Source organism: Sciurus vulgaris, assembly GCF_902686455.1.
Source record: "Sciurus vulgaris genome assembly, chromosome: 4".
NCBI lineage: Eukaryota > Metazoa > Chordata > Mammalia > Rodentia > Sciuridae > Sciurus > Sciurus vulgaris.
In genome coordinates, this window is record NC_136464.1 from 171,384,489 (window position 1) to 171,401,139 (window position 16,651).

Genomic DNA, 16,651 nt, shown 5'->3' on the forward strand with positions numbered 1-16,651 from the left:
CAATATGTCTTTTCAAATAATCCACACGGGAAACAAAGATAATAACAGAACTCAAAAACACCCTGAGTAAGATTTAAACAGGTCACTTGCTTGGAAGACCAAAGGGAAGGCGCTGGAAGTCTTTGTAAGCCTTGTAAAGACTGTGTAAGATGGGATCCGCTTCATTCTGCGTTAGATCGTCCTGTATCTCCCCCACGCTAAGATCACCTCTGAGGTCTCTGAGGCGCTTCCTTCAAACCTGTGTAAATGACACCTGGAATGACATTTGGGTGACAGGAACCCAGAATCCTAATTAGGGGATGGGAGACATCACCTGAGATCCCTCCTGCTGCGGGGTGGCCAGGTCAAGGAAATACACCTTTTTTCTAATGGCCTGACTGAATTTACCCATGTCTTCCTTATTCTCCAAAGGAAAGTCCAGACGGCGTAGCTGGCAGAAAATCGATAATTTTTGAAATCTTCCTTCCCTTAGCAGATAATTGGCAATGCTGTTCATGTAAGTATTCATTCAACAAATATTTATTAAGCATCTGCTACACACAAAGCACTGTTTGCAGAGTCTTGGGCGGTGGAGCAGATACCCCCCAGGAGTCGGAACGTGCAGCTGTTCCTCAGAGCAGCAGCTAAAAGCAACCGCTTCTACCCATATCAACCCGTCCTGTTCTTGGAGGTGAAAACTTGGGAAGACATGAGGCACATTTTGTTTTGAATCCCTCTGGACAGGATTACTAATTACCCTGCTTCCTAATCATTCCCATGACAGACTTTAGCAGTCACAAAGAGCAAATATCATCATAAAGCTTTACTTGCTTAGAAGGGAATATGGTGTTTCCCAGAAAGGAAATGTCCAGACAGATTGATACAGTACGCCCATAGCTCTGTGCTTCCCCAGAAATGGAAGATGTTCTCCATATCTGTTCACCCCTCCAGGCCCCACAATAGGAACTCTTCGAGGGCGGCGGCTACATGCTAATTGTCTTTGTATTTCAAGTCTAGCATGAACCTGACTTATAAAAGATGTATATGAGCAACGAAAACCTTTTTCTTATTCAACCAACGTATTGGAACTTTTCCTAAATTGTATTACACTTCCTTGTCTCGTTAAACTGATTTCACTACAAGTTACTGAATTTTTGCTTATTAAGTCGTTGACTCAAAATATATTGTGTGATTCCCTATACACCTCTATCAGCAACATATTCAGGATCACAGACACCCAGGATACTTATAATTATTTATGCATGAATTATGTATTAGCACTGCTGAACTAATACATTCTGTACCTTGTGAAGTTCATGCAAAATAGAGACTTTTGAAGAATGAGATTAAGATAAAACAAAGAATCATTATTTTTACTTTGTAACATCACAGGTGTATGAAGAACAAGCTAGAAGAATTTTTGAATGCTTTCAGCAATAAGAAATAATAAGTGTTTGAGGAGACAGGTGTGCTTACCCTGATTTCAACATGACATCTATCAAGATATCAAGACAACACATGTACTCCATAAATACGTTCAATTACAATGTGTCAATTAAAGTAATAAAAACATCTTTAAATGAGTAAGAGAAATACACTAGTCTCCCCTCCACGTGTGCACACCACACACACACACAAACATACACACATATGCCATCCATGATTTTCCCTGTTGCACTTTCAGTTGCCTGGAATCAACCATGATTCCAAAATATTACAAGGAAAGTTCCAGAAATAAACATTTCAAACGTTTCAATTGCACATTTTTCTGCGTAGCATGATGAAATCTCTTGCTGTCCTCTCCACCCCACCCAGGACGTAAATCTTGCCTTTGTCCGGCATATCCACTCTATACATACCACCTCACCCGCATTGTAAAGGCTGCCTGATCCAGGATGACCCGGAGGGAGCAGGACTCAGCCTGCTGCACCCTCGGGAGGTCAGTGGCACCCTGAAGCTGTCACAGTGCCTCCGTCATTCGCCTCCCTTCATCCCACCCTGGAGTATTACGCCATCTCACATTACCCAAGAAGAAACGTGAACTCACTACAACAGGATATTCTGAGACGGAAAGACCATATTTACCTACCTTAAATTACAGCATATTTGTTATGATTTTTCTATTTTACTATTAGTTATTGTTGCTGATCTCCTACGGGGCCTAATTTATAAATTGAACTTTACTTGGACATGTATGTATAGGAAAAGACATGGTCCATGTAGGGTTCTTCACTAACCCCAGTTTCAGGCATTCACAGGGGTCCAGGGGCTGGGGGGCTCCTGTGTTCTGCCTGACATTTCATGCTTCACTTGTACTCGCATTGTTTGAAATGAAAGGAATCAAATGTCTTCTTCAAAAGTCATTTTCCATTGAATGAGTTCGTTAAAACCAGGTAATCTAATCTATAACCACATTTAACTACGTATATGCGAGAGCAGCAGCAAGCCAATGGAAGTGGGAATGTGGAAGTCTTTCTCTTCTAGTAGGATAACTGAGAAATGGCCATCGCCATATGGACTGACTGAAACATCTATCTCTCAATGAAATATTAATAAAGCTTAATTCCTCTTGTGTTCTTCTAGTTTAGAAATAGAAATAGCAGTTCTAGTGTTTTCATCCTGAGTCACACTGAATCACTCGCACATCCCCAGAGAGGCACACCCAGCCTCACCACCAGCCCAGCAGACAAGCTCTGAAGACCAGGGCTATAACAAATGACATTATTAAGCCTAGTAGTTAAGAGTGACAATTTTCAAGTCTATATTTGAATTTTTTAAAATTTATTTTTATTGTAAACAAATGGGATACATGTTGTTTCTCTGTTTGTACATGGAGTAATCATACATTTACATAGGGTAATGTTGTTTGATTCGATTTGAATCTCGTTTCACCATTTACTAGATGCGTGACAAGTTTTTGAGCCTCCCTAAGCCCGTTTCTCAGTTGCATGTAGGGCATAACGACAATATTTCAACGCAGAGGTGTGGAGATTGACTGAGTGTCCCAGTTCACTGACAGCTCATGGTTAGCCCCACTACTGTGGGTCAACAGTGGCCTATGCCTTCCACTGATCCAGTTAGGCTCTGAGCCACATGCCTCAAGAAGGATATCTTATTTCCTTCTCAGCTTCATTATTTTTAACTTTTTTAAACAATACCGAAATGGCTAAGAAATAAGTAAATGAACATCCAAGACATGATGACATTCTGTCCCTAGATATCTCATTATGAATCTCCTAAAAGTATGACAATCTCCCACATGACCACAACATCAAGGTCATGCTTAAGAAAATTAACAGTAATTCAGCAGTGTCGACTGCTATCTGTTCTATATTCCCAAATCTTCTGTTTGTTTCAAAACGCATAGCTGTGTGCCTGCCTCCAAATCCAGGATTCTCTGAAGGTCTTACATTTGGCATTTGGTTGTTATGTTTTTTGTTTATTTTCACCTGAACAGTCTTCCTGCCTCTATTGATTATTTACTTAGGCTTTTTTGAAGAATCGAGCCAGTTGTCTTATGTAATGTCTCATTCATTGGTGTGTCTGATCATTTATTTAGGATGTTACTTGATTTGTTTCTCTATCCCTAATATTTCCTGTAAACTGGAAAGGAAGTAAGAAATTCGATGAGATTCAAGTAAAGCATTTGGCACGATTATTTTTTATGTGAGGCTGTGGGGTAAGAGTGCTTAGTTGGCCTTTGACGATGCTCATCTCTGTTTTTAGCAGTCACTCTGCCTTGTCACCTTCGTCCTTCTTTGTCTAAGTGTACAGTGTATAGGGTTAGGTACAGTGTGTAGGATTATGTCTTCCCAAAGAGTGTTTTCATGGAATTTAAACTGAGAGTATATCTCTACTGAAGTCAGTGTCTGAAATTGTCTGAAATCAGAATAAACTCCACATAAATCCTAAATGAGGACTCAGGTTTTCCCTGTGAACCCCAACAGTATATATTTGGATCGGATTCAATAACATAGGTGAAAAATTTTAACACTTAAATCTTACCAACATTAGTAATACCACATCGTTGCTCATGTACAATTGGACTAATAGGAAATAGCATTAGCAAGTACACTTGAGAGTTACTTCATCCTAGAACAGTTCATTTGGGAAGCAGACAAAAAACATTATCACAAATTTTGTATTTGATCCTGTTTGTCTCCATTGCATTTGTGTCCTTAATGAATTAGGGCTCAGTGTCATTGTCACCAATATAGTTGTACCAAGAGTACTGACTAACCTAAAACTCAGCTCACAGTCATGTGTACTTAAATTCCCAGGAAAACCAAACAAAACTCAGATCTGGAGCTACAGTAAAGCAGTGACATATATTATGCAGAAATCAAAAAAAAAAAAAAAAAGTAAAATGAGAAAATATCCTTAACAATGCAAGGATCAAAAAACTTTCCTGATACTGAAAATAACCTGCAATCATTCAGACATACTTGGGAATCAAAGGCATGTTCTATTGCGGTGGCTAATAGCGTCCATTTGTTCAGCTGTCTGCCTCCGCATCACAGTCTGGAGGTGAATTGGCCAGTTTCCCTGCAGAATGTTAAAACAGCATTTACATTTCTCACTGCTCCTTTGCTGTTATCAATTGCACAGCTACCAAAATGCCAGAGCGAACATGCCCTGACTCTAAAATGTGCTGCAGTGAACAATCACGGAGGACCACTCTCCTCTCCTCACGAGGGACTCCCCACATGGCCAGGTATGGCTCCCCGTCTGCTTCCAACCCTTTTGGAATGAAAAACACACGTTACTGTGATCCCCACCTATTTAGTGCCAGTGATATTGTCTACGACCTTGTAATACAAGGGGACAATTAAACCGACGGTCTCAGTTGACATTTATTAAGCACCTACTGTGTGCTGGGACACATGAGACGAACACGTTCCAGTTGACTTGCCAGTTTCAGCACCGAAAATTTAGCAGCTAGAATTCCCCACGTCCCAGACAAACTGGGATGGTTGGTTACTCGACCCTTTGCTAGGCACTGAGTACAAGACAAATTCCAACCTTAATCTCTACTATCAAGAAGTGCCAACCTAAGAGAGAATTGGCAAAGTAAGGAAACCATATATTTGGAGAGATGGGTACCTGGATTCGTCAGCAGGGCCCCATGCAATGCAGGAAGTTGAATAAATCTAGCTGGGTGCCAGAGGATGCATCTTGAAGGAGACAATGCCTGAGCTTGATTGAAAGAATGAGCAGCACAACAGTCACGTGGAATTTTACACTATGAAAAGAGGAGATGCCTGCGGACAGACAGCAGGAAGTCCCATTCTGTCTGAGTCTCAGTATCCGATTCACTGGTTTAGATCTCACAGCATGAAGGTGGAACTTTTAATGTGGAATAAGCAAAAAGGAGAATGTTCATTCTTATTGGCTCTATTATGATACAGAATAAAACTGACGGTATTTCAGTCCCAAAGTTGGTGACTGTTTTCTGAACAACATATAACCCTGTAATACCTATTTTTCCCCCAGGGGTTTAAGTTAAAAAGAGTGAAAATGAGTGGCTTGGGGTGGCCCTTATTAGAAGTTAGGGACCCCAAAGTAGACACCATGAAGAACAAATAAAATGCAAGCATTTTTGTTTTTATTGTAAACAAATGGGATACATGTTGTTTCTCTGTACATGGCGTAAAGGCATACCATTTGTGTAATCATAAATTTACATAGGGTAAATCTGTTATTTTTTCCCTTCCCCCACCCCTCCCACCCCTCTTTTCCCTCTATACAGTCCTTCCTTCCTCCATTCTTGCCCACCTTCCTAACCCTAATTCTAACCCTAATACTAACCCCTCCCATTCCCCATTATGTGTCATCATCTGCTTATCAGTGAGATCATTCGTCCTTTGGATTTTTGAGATTGACTTATCTCACTTAGCATGATATTCTCCAATTTCATCCATTTGCCTGCAAATGCCATAATTTTATTATTCTTTATAGCTGAGTAATATTCCATTGTATGTATACGCCACAGTTTCTTTATCCACTCATCAATTGAAGGACATCTAGGTTGGTGCCACAATCTGGCTATTGTGAATTGAGCAGTTATGAACATTGATGTGGCTGTATCTCTGTAGTATGCTGATTTTAAGTCCTTTGGGTATAGGCCGAGGAGTGGGATAGCTGGGTCAAATGGTGGTTCCATTCTACGTTTTCTAAGGAATCTCCACACTGATTTCCAGAGTGGCCACACTAATTTGCAACCCCACCAGCAATGTATGAGTGTACCTTTGCCCCAGAGTCTCACCAACACCTATTGTTGCTTGTGTTCTTGATAATGGCCATTCTAATTGGGGTGAGATGGAATCTTAGGGTAGTTTTGATTTGCATTTCTCTTATTACTAGAGATGTTGAACATTTTTTCATATATCTGTTGATTGCTTGTAGATCTTCTGTGAAGTGTCTGTTCATTTCCTTAGCCCATTTGTTGATTGGATTATTTGTATTCTTCATGTAGAGTATTTTGAGTTCTTTATATATTCTGGAAATTAGTGCTCTATCTGAAGTATGAGTGGCAAAGATTTTCTCCCACTCTGTAGGCTCTCTCTTCACATTACTGATAGTTTCCTTGCTGAGAGAAAGCTTTTTAGTTTGAATCTATCCCAGTTGTTGATTCTTGCTTTCATTTCTTGTGCTATGGGAGTCCTGTTAAGGAAGTCTGATCCTAAGCTGACATGTTGAAGGTTTGGACCTACTTTTTCTTCTGTAAGATGCAGGGTCTCTGGTCTGATTTCAAGGTCCTTGATCCATTTTGAGTTGAGTTTTGTGCACGGTGAGAGATAGAGGTTTATTTTCATTCTGTTGCATATGGATTTCCAGTTTTCCCAACACCATTTGTTGAAGAGGCTGTCTTTTCTCCATTGCATATTTTTGGCCCCTTTGTCTAGTATTAGAAAATTGTATTTATTTGGGTTTGTGTCCATGTCCTCTATTCTGTACCATTGATCTACCTGCCTATTTTGGTACCAATACCATGCTGTTTTTGTTACTATTGCTTTGTAATAGAGTTGAAGATCTGGTATTGCGATACCCCCTGCTTCGCTCTTTCTGCTAAGGATTGCTTTAGCTATTCTGGGTTTCTTATTCTTCCAGATGAATTTCATAATTGCTTGCTCTATTTCTGTAAGGTACATCATTGGGATTTTAATTGGAATTGCATTGAATCTGTGTAGCACTTTTGGTAGTGTGGCCATTTTGACAATATTAATTCTGCCTATCCAAGAACATGGGAGATCTTTCCATCTTCTAAGATTTTCTTTAATTTCTTTCTTTAGTGTTCTGTAGTTCTCATTGTAGAGGTCTTTCACCTCTTTTGTGAGATTGATTCCCAAGTATTTTATTTTTTTCGAGGCTATTGTGAATGGAGTAGTTCTCCTAACTTCTCTTTCTGAAGATTCATCGCTTATGTATAAAAATAATGCAAGCATTTTTTAAAAACATTTTCAGTTTGGAAAGAAATTCAAACTTACTAAAACTTGCATTTTAAGACTAAATTGCATTATGGACTCTTCATCTAGATCAATCAATTATTAAAAATTTGCCCCATTTACTTTCTCTCTCTTGTCTATACATAAATGTATTTATTATTATTGAACTATTACAATACAAGTTGTGAAAATCATGCCCTTTTAACTCTAAATACACCTGCATGTATCTCCCAAGAACACCACATTTTCCTATATTACCCAGTGTGATCTCAGAGTTGGGAAATTTAACAAATAACAATAGTATTATCTGAGAGTCTGTATACAGACTTTGCCTCTATCTCAGTAATGTCTGCAATGGCCGTCATTTTTTGATGTGGTATTCCAATCCAGGACTGGGTGCCACATTTGGACATCATGACTCTTGTTCTTGAAAGAGCTCTTTCTTCAGTCCTTCTTTTGTCCTTTGTGACTGGCATTTTGGAATAGAGGCTGGCTGTTCTTTACAGTGACCCTCAGTCTGGGTTTGTCTGATGTGTCCTTATGATTAGAACCATATGAATTTTGGCTGCCTAAGTGATGTCTTTCTTGGCACACCACATCAGGTAGTGCACAATATCGATTTGTCCCATTACTTTAATCACCTGGTGAAGGTGGAGCCTGCCAAGTTTTTGCACTGTAAAATCACCAGTTTTCCCTTTGCAATTAATATGTAATCTGTGGGAGGTGCTTTGGAATTGTGTAAATATGCTCATCAAGTGTTTACCCAGTTCTTTGCATCTATATGAGTTTTCTAGGGATACCCTGACAGTACCACAAACTGGGTGACTTGAAATGACAGAAATTTATTGTCTCACAGTTCTGAGGGACAGCAGTCTGAAATGAGGGTGTCAGCAGGGTCAGTTCCTTCTGAGGGTTGTGAGGGAAGGGTCTGTCCCAGGCCTCTATCCTTGACTGGTAAATGACCACCTTCTTCCCATGTCTTCACATTATCTTCTCTATAGGAGCATCTCTGTGTCCAGACTTCCCCTTTGTATAAAGATGCCATATTGAGTTAGGGTCCACCCTAATCACTTCTTTACCTCTCTAAAGACCCTGTCTCAAAATCACCTCACACTCTGAGGTCTTTTGGGTCCAAGAATACCAATTTGTGGGACATAATTCAACCTATAACTGGTGCATTGCATCCCTCCAAGGACTTTGCCAGTATTTGACAGAACAGGAAATCAGGATTCTGGCTGCCTGAACCTAGATGTTCACTATGGAACCCAAATGGCATTGATTCCTGTCCCTGCTTTCCACAAGTCAGTACTGAGCCTGAAATCACCCAAGACGTCTATACTAAGATCCTTCTACTGTCCATCTTCAGGGCTGTGCACTGCACACTGACTGGTATTTAGAATGACTTTCTCTTCTGTGCCGGAGACTGTGAAATGGGTTTGGTTTGCTGCTCACCATGCAAGAGCAGGCTCCCTGAGCCTGTCAGCACACTAGGACAGAGGTTACCAGCAGCTGAATTCTTGACAGTATTTATTTCTTGCAGAAACAAGTAGTCCATTGAGAAAGGTGGTTTGTCTCTTGGCAGTTGTTTTGGAGCATGTATCTGACATCCAGGCAAATGAATTCTAAAGCTGATACTTAGGATGTTTGCAACAGGGACTCTGCGCAGGGGTGAGGGACCTGAAGCTGGGTGAGATGCTTCCCAAGTTCCCTATTCAAAGGATGGAAGGTCAGAAAAGAGGGGAAACAAGAGTCAGTTACCAGAGAACTCTGTGCCAGGAGTGGAAGGAAGGCGGGCGGGGCACTTTCCCTGGCAATGAACCCTGTGGCTTGAGGCGTTTTTCTCTTCAAAATGCTAGTTCTGTGACCTTCACCTGCATTACATCCTTGGGTCCGGAACGGGTGAAGCCTGAGAAGGACATTCACTGGCTTTCCTTGGTTTCTCGATCAGGTCACAGACATAAAAGAGAAATTGAAGCTCTCTAAAAAGGTCTGGTCGGCATTACCCTACGCCATCTGCAAGGACGAGCGCGTGACGGCGGGCACTTCCAACGAGGAGGAGTGCTGGAACGGCCACAGCAAAGCCAGGTGAGGCGACCGGGCTCGACTGCGGCAGGCACGCCCCGCCCTGGACGGCTCCTGCCACAGCTCCGCAGACCTGTTTACGCAAAAAGCAATGGAGGAAGGAGGGACACTGTCACTCAGCGTTGAGAATGACAGGTTTGATGGGCACGTGGGAGCACTTGCTCTAAAGGTGCCATTAAGCTTGGAATCCTTGCTGTGGATGCCTCGCCTCAGGATAAGGACAGAGGATGGTGACAGGTGCCAGGTTACACATAACCTGAGATCCCAAAGAGCCCTTTTGTGTTCACTTAATGACTTTAAGATAGCAGAGCTATTTTTATCCATAGTTAAATTTACAGGGCCATTTTTACTCTCACCATCCCCCCATCAGGAGTTAAACAGGAAATGAAATTCAACTCTAATTTTTACTTATTTATTTTTTATTTTCACCCTTGGAGAAAAATAAATCCAAGTGTTTATTGAAAAGGTTTTTTTAAAAATGGCTGAAGGATAACTAGGGAAAAGATTTAGTAGACCCCATGTCTTGGGGAGTTCCCTCCAAAGCTTCCCCAGTACCTTCTGATAAGAGATGGTTGTTTTCATCTTCCTGCTCTGCTGACTTTGCTATGGCCACTTCATAAGGAATTGCTGAATTCGTTGATTCAACTCAGAAATGAGCTTGGCCTGGGTCCTCATGGGGTGGAGAAGTTGGATGGGGGAACTGGCTAGGAGCTGGCAGACAAGACAAAGGAGAGGGCTCTGCCAGAGCCCCATCGTGGGGGCTGCAGGTGGGTGAAGCAGCTGGTAAGTTGTACTCAGGAAATCTTGTGGGGTGGAACAGCAGGTGGAGAAGCTAAGAGAGAACTCTATCCTGGGCAGTTTCAAATGTTAGAAGCCACTGGGATGCTAAAGGAACAAGAAGGTACATGTGGGAGAATCCGCGGAAGGTAAGCAGGAGTCAAGGAAGACGACAGCAGGTGTTACTTCCTACACTGCCACGTGGTGCTTTCTAGCATCTATTGGTAATGGTGTTATTAACCCTCCAGGAAGAGCTTAGTTTACAAGGTGAAACCACAACACCTACAGAAAGAGCTATAACCATTTCCGGTTGCCCAAAATCTCACTATCCAAATCTTGGATCACAGGAGTACAGAAGGAAATTTTCAACATTAAGAACATGTCATTCAAAAATATTGAGTATTGCAGTGTCTGGCCTTTTAAGGAGACCTTTGTCCAGCAAATCCAGCTGTGAATGCGTGGCTCTGAATGTGTCTTTCCCCAGTGGCTGTACAGAAGGACCGGAAAGGATGAGCAGGTGGCCTGATGAACAAGTGCTGGATTTTTCCAGCTGCTCTGTTGCACCTCTGTGTTTACCTTTCAGCCCTGGCTAAAATGAAGCCTGTGTTTTGAACTGCATTCACACAGATAGTCATACAGGTTGCTGGATCTTAGCACATTCGTGATTTCTTACAAAAGGAAATAAGTGGAATGGTCATGATTGTGAGTAGTGGGAGTAACTAAATACCACTGAGAGAATGAACAAGAACAAAAGACCATTGAAGAAGAGTTACAGGAGATCAGGATGATTAGCCAAGCTCCAGGTAAATGACTAGGCTATGTGCAACCAGTTAAAAGGGCAGAGGCTGGGCACCTCCCACAATCCGCCCAGTATGTTTTTGATGGCAATAACTTACCTCTTAAACAAACAGCCACTAAGCACCCCCATCCCAGGTTAAGGGAACAAATTAAATGGATCTTTAGCTCTAGAAAAGACTGAGTGGGTCTACATCATTCATTCAGTTCCTTAGTCCATCAGCAATATTATGAAGTGAGACACCACAGATTATAAGATTCAGGTACTAGAAAATGGTAGTGAGGTTGGTACATGAAAAAGCACAGCAACTAGAGAGAGAACAGAGGTCCAGGAGCTTTAATACCATACCACTGAATTGCAGGAGACCAAATAGGTAGAAAAAACCTTGAATCAAGAGCTGCATTTGAATTTTATCCTGTGACCAACAGGAAGCGTTGGAGGATTTTATACAGTGGAGGAAATGACCAAAGTTTAATGCAATAAAGTCACTTGCAGAAATATTCCAGAATTTAACCCAACACAGTGTGCAATAAGTATATTATTTTAAAAGATGAGGCTGTCAAATATTTGTGGCTCAAATTGTGTTCCCATTGAAAGATTACAATTTCATGCTTCCTTTTAGTTTCTATTTTTATTCTTCTGCTGGAAGGAAGTCTTAATATTACAACTTTATTTTAACTAGCAGAGTAAATAGATAACAAATAAGGATGCTGAATTAAATTTAACTGAAGTTTACTTCTCGTGCAAATATTAATTAATCTAGAAGCACAGGAGATAAGTTTCTCAATGAAAGAAATTGTACTGAACTATCATGAAAGTTGAAGTCCATCTGATTATGAAAGGTTAATCAATAGGTACTAAGTTACTGTTAGAGAGGAGAAATAGGCTCACATATGCTCTTGCCCAAGAGGGTGACTATAAATACTGAAAAGGTATTATGTTTCAAAAAAGCTAGAAGAAAGGATTTTGAATGCTTTCACCACAAAGAAATGATAAACATTTGAGGAGATAGATATTTTACACTGATTTGAACAATATGCAATGTATATGTATCAAAACATCACATGGAACCCTATAAGAAATGCACAACTGTTATGCATCAATTAAAAACTAATAGCAAATAATCCATTGTAATGCAGATCATTACATTTCCCCCTACTTTTGAAGTATAGAGTTTGAAATGATAGACATGTTTAAGTGTTTATGAATAGTTGTAAAACAAAGAAAAATGAAGAAAGAAATAAAAGAAATAGAGACTTTTTAAAAAACTCTATCAGCACATGTTAATGGATATGGGACAGGGTTGCCTGTAAGGACTGATGGGGTGTCATGTCTGGAGTTTATACACCAAAGCCTGTGTGCTGAGGTCAATCTCCTGTGACCCAGACTGTCTTCCTGTCTTTACATTTCATCTTCCAGACACTCAGGCACATTCTCCATTTGTACCCACTCCTATAGCCCTGTCATTCTAAGTATTTGATCAGTCTTGTCTTCCATCACCCATATTTTTCCTGATTATTTTCTGTATCCTCCTCCCTGGCTCCATCCCATACTTCCTTGATTCAGAAACATGCCTATTGCAGATGTTAAGGTTCCTAAAAGCAAAATGACTCCTACAGTGGATATATCCATTTACTCCAGTGATCAGCTTATCTTTCCCAAAAAGCTATGATTAAATTAATGGTACCTGTTGAAATTGAGGATGACTTAAAACAGAACAAGAAACACACAGATGTGGTGTGGCTGAAACCATAGGGTGGCTGAAAATAGTTTGTAAATTCTAGAACAGTGTTGCTCAAACTTTGGAGTACAGGATCAACTCTTGGAAATCTTGCTTAAAATGCAGATTCTGATTCAGTAAGTATTTGTCTGTTGCAGGGTGAAGTTGTGTCCCCTTAAAATTCTTAAGTTGAAATCCTAACCCCCAGTGTGATGGTATTTGGAAAATGGGTACTTTGGGGGGTTATCAGGTCATGAGAATGAAAGCCTTTTCTATGGAATTAGTGCCTTTATAAAAAGAGTCAAGAGAGAAATGATATCTCCTCTTCTCTCTGCCCTGAAGACAGAATAAGAAGGTTGCCATCTGCCAAAACCAGGAAGAGAGATGGTACTAGACATGGAATCCCCCAACCCCTTAAATCTTGACTGCCCCAAGCCCCCAGAACACGAGAAATAAAGAGGGTGGTGTTTACATCCAGTCCATGGTATTTTTGTGATAGAAGCCTGAACTAATACAGTAAATTGGGGGTGGAACCTGAGTAATAATCTGCATTTCCAACAAACTTCCAGGTGATGCACTTATTGCTGGTCCAGGGACCACACTTTGAGTAACAAGGCTCTAAGGCAGAGTTGCCAGAACTGGCACTTTAAAATACTGGATGATAAATGGGACACACTTATAAAGAAGGAGGAGGAGGAGGAGGAGGAGGAAGGGGGGGAGGAGGAGGAGGAGGAGGAGGAAGGGGTGAAGGAGGGGGGGCAGAGGAGGAGGAGGAGTAGAAGGGGGAGGAGGAGGAGGAGGGGAGGAGGATCCATTGTGCATATGAAATTCAGATTTAACTGCAGCCTGTGTTTCATCTGGTAGCCTACTCTCAGCTCCTATCAACATGTAAGATATTCCCTTTCTCAGTTTCCACACAAGCCTCAAAAAGCATGTCAGAATTTTTCTGATTTCCCTTTGCCTTCACAGATACTCTTGATGTCTTCTTTGGACTTCTCATATTAAAAACAACAGCAATATAGGCAGGGAGGTCACATAATTCAGTTATATGTCACCCACTAGGTAGAGGCAAGGTTGACATCATCTTGACTGAAAATTGCTTAGGCTTCACAAATGCATGAAGAGAATTAAAGTTGGAAATATAGCAGAACTTCACAATGCAGGGTATAGGCCATACAAACCTCTGGTCTCAAATGGTAACATTGTGATGCCTGGCAAGAATAACTATTTTGATTCCTAAGTCCTTTGTCAGTACTTGATTCAATGAGTACCTTAGTCAGCTCTAGATGCTATAACAAAAATACCATAGATACAGAGACTTAAAACATGGGAAATTCACTTCCCACAGTTCCAGAGACTAGGAAGTTTAAGATCAGGGTACCAGCAAGGTTGGGTGCTGGTGAAGGACCGCTTCCTGAACATCCTTTAGATGGCCACCTTCTTCCCCTATCCTCACAAAGGGGAAAGAGAGAGCTCCTTTTCCTTCCTCTTCTAAAGGCACTAATCCCATCACAGGGCCTCCAAACTCGTGACCTCGCCCAACCCTAATTATCTTCCAAAGGTCTATCAAATACCACCCCGCTGGAGATTCGGGATTCACCACATGGATCTTGGGGCATGCAAACATTTATTTTGTAGCAGTTGGGACTCAGAATCACATCCCACTTATCAGAAGAGCTAATTCAGGATTTTCTCAGAATTCACAGCAGCATCCATCACCTGAGAAAGGCAGTTTAGGATGCATCTTCAGTAACCAGCAGGAAAGTAAGTTTGCAGATGTAACTTCTACGTCTCCCATTTTCCACTGACCTAAGCAACGTCTTAAGGGGAAATGGGAGAAGAAGACACAGGAGCACTCTGACTCAACCCAGACAAATAGGAACTGAAAGGAAGCTAGTAAGTTACAGAGGAAAATCAATAATAATCTAGAAGGCCAAAGGGGAAAAAATTAAAGACTCGTGGTGCAGGTTACAAATCTGGGCCTCCTAAAGTTCCTGGGTGAACCTGGAGACCCTAGGAGGACATTTGCAGCTATCAGTCATGCCTGGGAAGGGCGTTCTGGGCGGCCGATGACCGGAATGAGCTGTCTGTTTGGGAGCTAGAGAAGAATGATTAGATGCGAGGCAGGAAAGCACAGGCTTGAAAGGAAATAAAACTTTTATATGGTCAGCAGCTCCAGGTTAGAACTCTGCCAGGGAGTAGCAGAGGAAAGCACTGGGTATCAATGACAGTCACATAGGCTCTTTCCTCTTTCCTCATAGACAGATTCTTGCTGTTTCCGGACTTGCCATATGAAACTACAGCATCTATAGCTTCCTTTAGGATAGTCTTCTCTTCATCAGGACTCCATTTCTAAACTCATAGGGATTAAAAAGGAAAGGAGAATATGGGAGATACCAGGCCGGAAGAATGCAAACCCGTCTGGGAAGGATGCCCCATAGACACCTAGGTTATCTGAGAGGATGTAAATTAGCTGAGGGTCCTCAGTTCCAGGCTCCTCCCTCTCCCCCATGAAACTGGCAAAACGACTTTATGATTTTGCTTCCTGCAAGCCAGTGTTTAGCTGTCAGTGTGTCCTTTCCTTCAAATACCTTCTGGGAGGAAGCGATCAAGGAGCTGGCTGAGAGACAGGATTAATTGGACCCATTGGAGATGTGGTTTTTGTAGGGAGCCTCTCCTGTATTTTTAGGTACCTGATCCTTACAGAAATAGTGTGTCCCCAAGGAAATCCTTCCTGAGGCCAGGAAGTACACACAGTAAATTGTAAGATGTAGGAAAAGCAGAGAAATCTAGAAAATAGATCAGTCACTCTCAGCAGCCACTGTGTGGACAGACTAACCAAGGAAAGTAGCAAGTTCTGACTGGATAAGTCACAGCAGATGGAAGGAAGGCGAAATGATGCATGGCGATGAGAAATCTGTCAAGACAGTGACTCGGCAGGTCTGGCAGGACAATATTGTTTTAGTCTGATGGCACAGTATGTCTCAAAGCACTCTAGCTGTATTTTAAACTGAAAAATATTCAGTGCATGCCCAGCCAGGCAAACACATTGGGAAGGTGGGAATTCTGTCTAAGAAAAGAATTGGCGACTGTCAAACCTGGCATTCCAAAATGCTTACTTCCCTTCCCCTGGCATATCTGGGGAGGGAAGGATCCATGGGGTCTTCCTGACTGTCCAGGGTGGGGAGAACTTCCATGACCCTCCTGAAGTGGTAAAAGACGTTGGACGCAGTGGTCTGCAAACAGGAGGAGGGGAGCCTGCGGCTGGTCCACAGCTAGGCACCCCTGAAAACTGGCTCACAGGTCTTTTTTCTGTCTGCTCTGTAGTTTGCTGACTTCGGTTCTACCAAGAAACGATGGGTTGGGGGAACTCCTGCCAACAAGTTAAGCAGCCAAGTCAAAGAATTTAGCTTCTGCTCACTGCAGCCACCACAGAGCTGTGTGTTCTGCAGCAGGGTTCCCAGGACGTTTCCTGCCTCCCATGCTCCAGCTGGAAAATAGCCGCCACAGATTATTCTTCTGTACATGAATTCAGGCTTTAAAACCCCTGATGCTACTGCCGTCAGCCACTCCTAAGGACCCAATTTGAGATTGAAGGGAGCCACGTTAACCACTTTTTAATTTGCATAAGCATACATTAGATTGGCATAGTGAAGAATAAAATTAAGTGGCTTTTGCCTGTGGTCACACTGCCCAGAGATCTGTCCTAAAGAGATCTCAGGTGTCCCAGGTCACAGTTGGCGAGCCTTTGACCGCACCTTGGTGTCACAGCTCCTGGACTACCTAGCTTTACAGTCTTCCAGAATTTCTAAAGCCATTTAAAGCAAAAGGTCACAGTGTGCTCTGAATGAT

At 41.8% G+C, this 16,651-nt stretch overlaps 1 protein-coding gene across 3 annotated transcripts in view; it reads left to right on the forward strand.

Annotated features, from left to right (window-relative positions):
* GPC6 (glypican 6) overlaps positions 1-16,651 on the forward strand; it is a 1,180,914-nt gene that overhangs the window by 1,149,278 nt on the left and 14,985 nt on the right. For all 3 annotated transcript variants that reach the window (XM_079136560.1, XM_079136561.1, XM_079136562.1), the window contains exon 7: positions 9,373-9,509. In XM_079136560.1, coding sequence (XP_078992686.1) covers positions 9,373-9,509 — 137 coding nt within the window. The remainder of the gene's footprint in view (positions 1-9,372; positions 9,510-16,651) is intronic.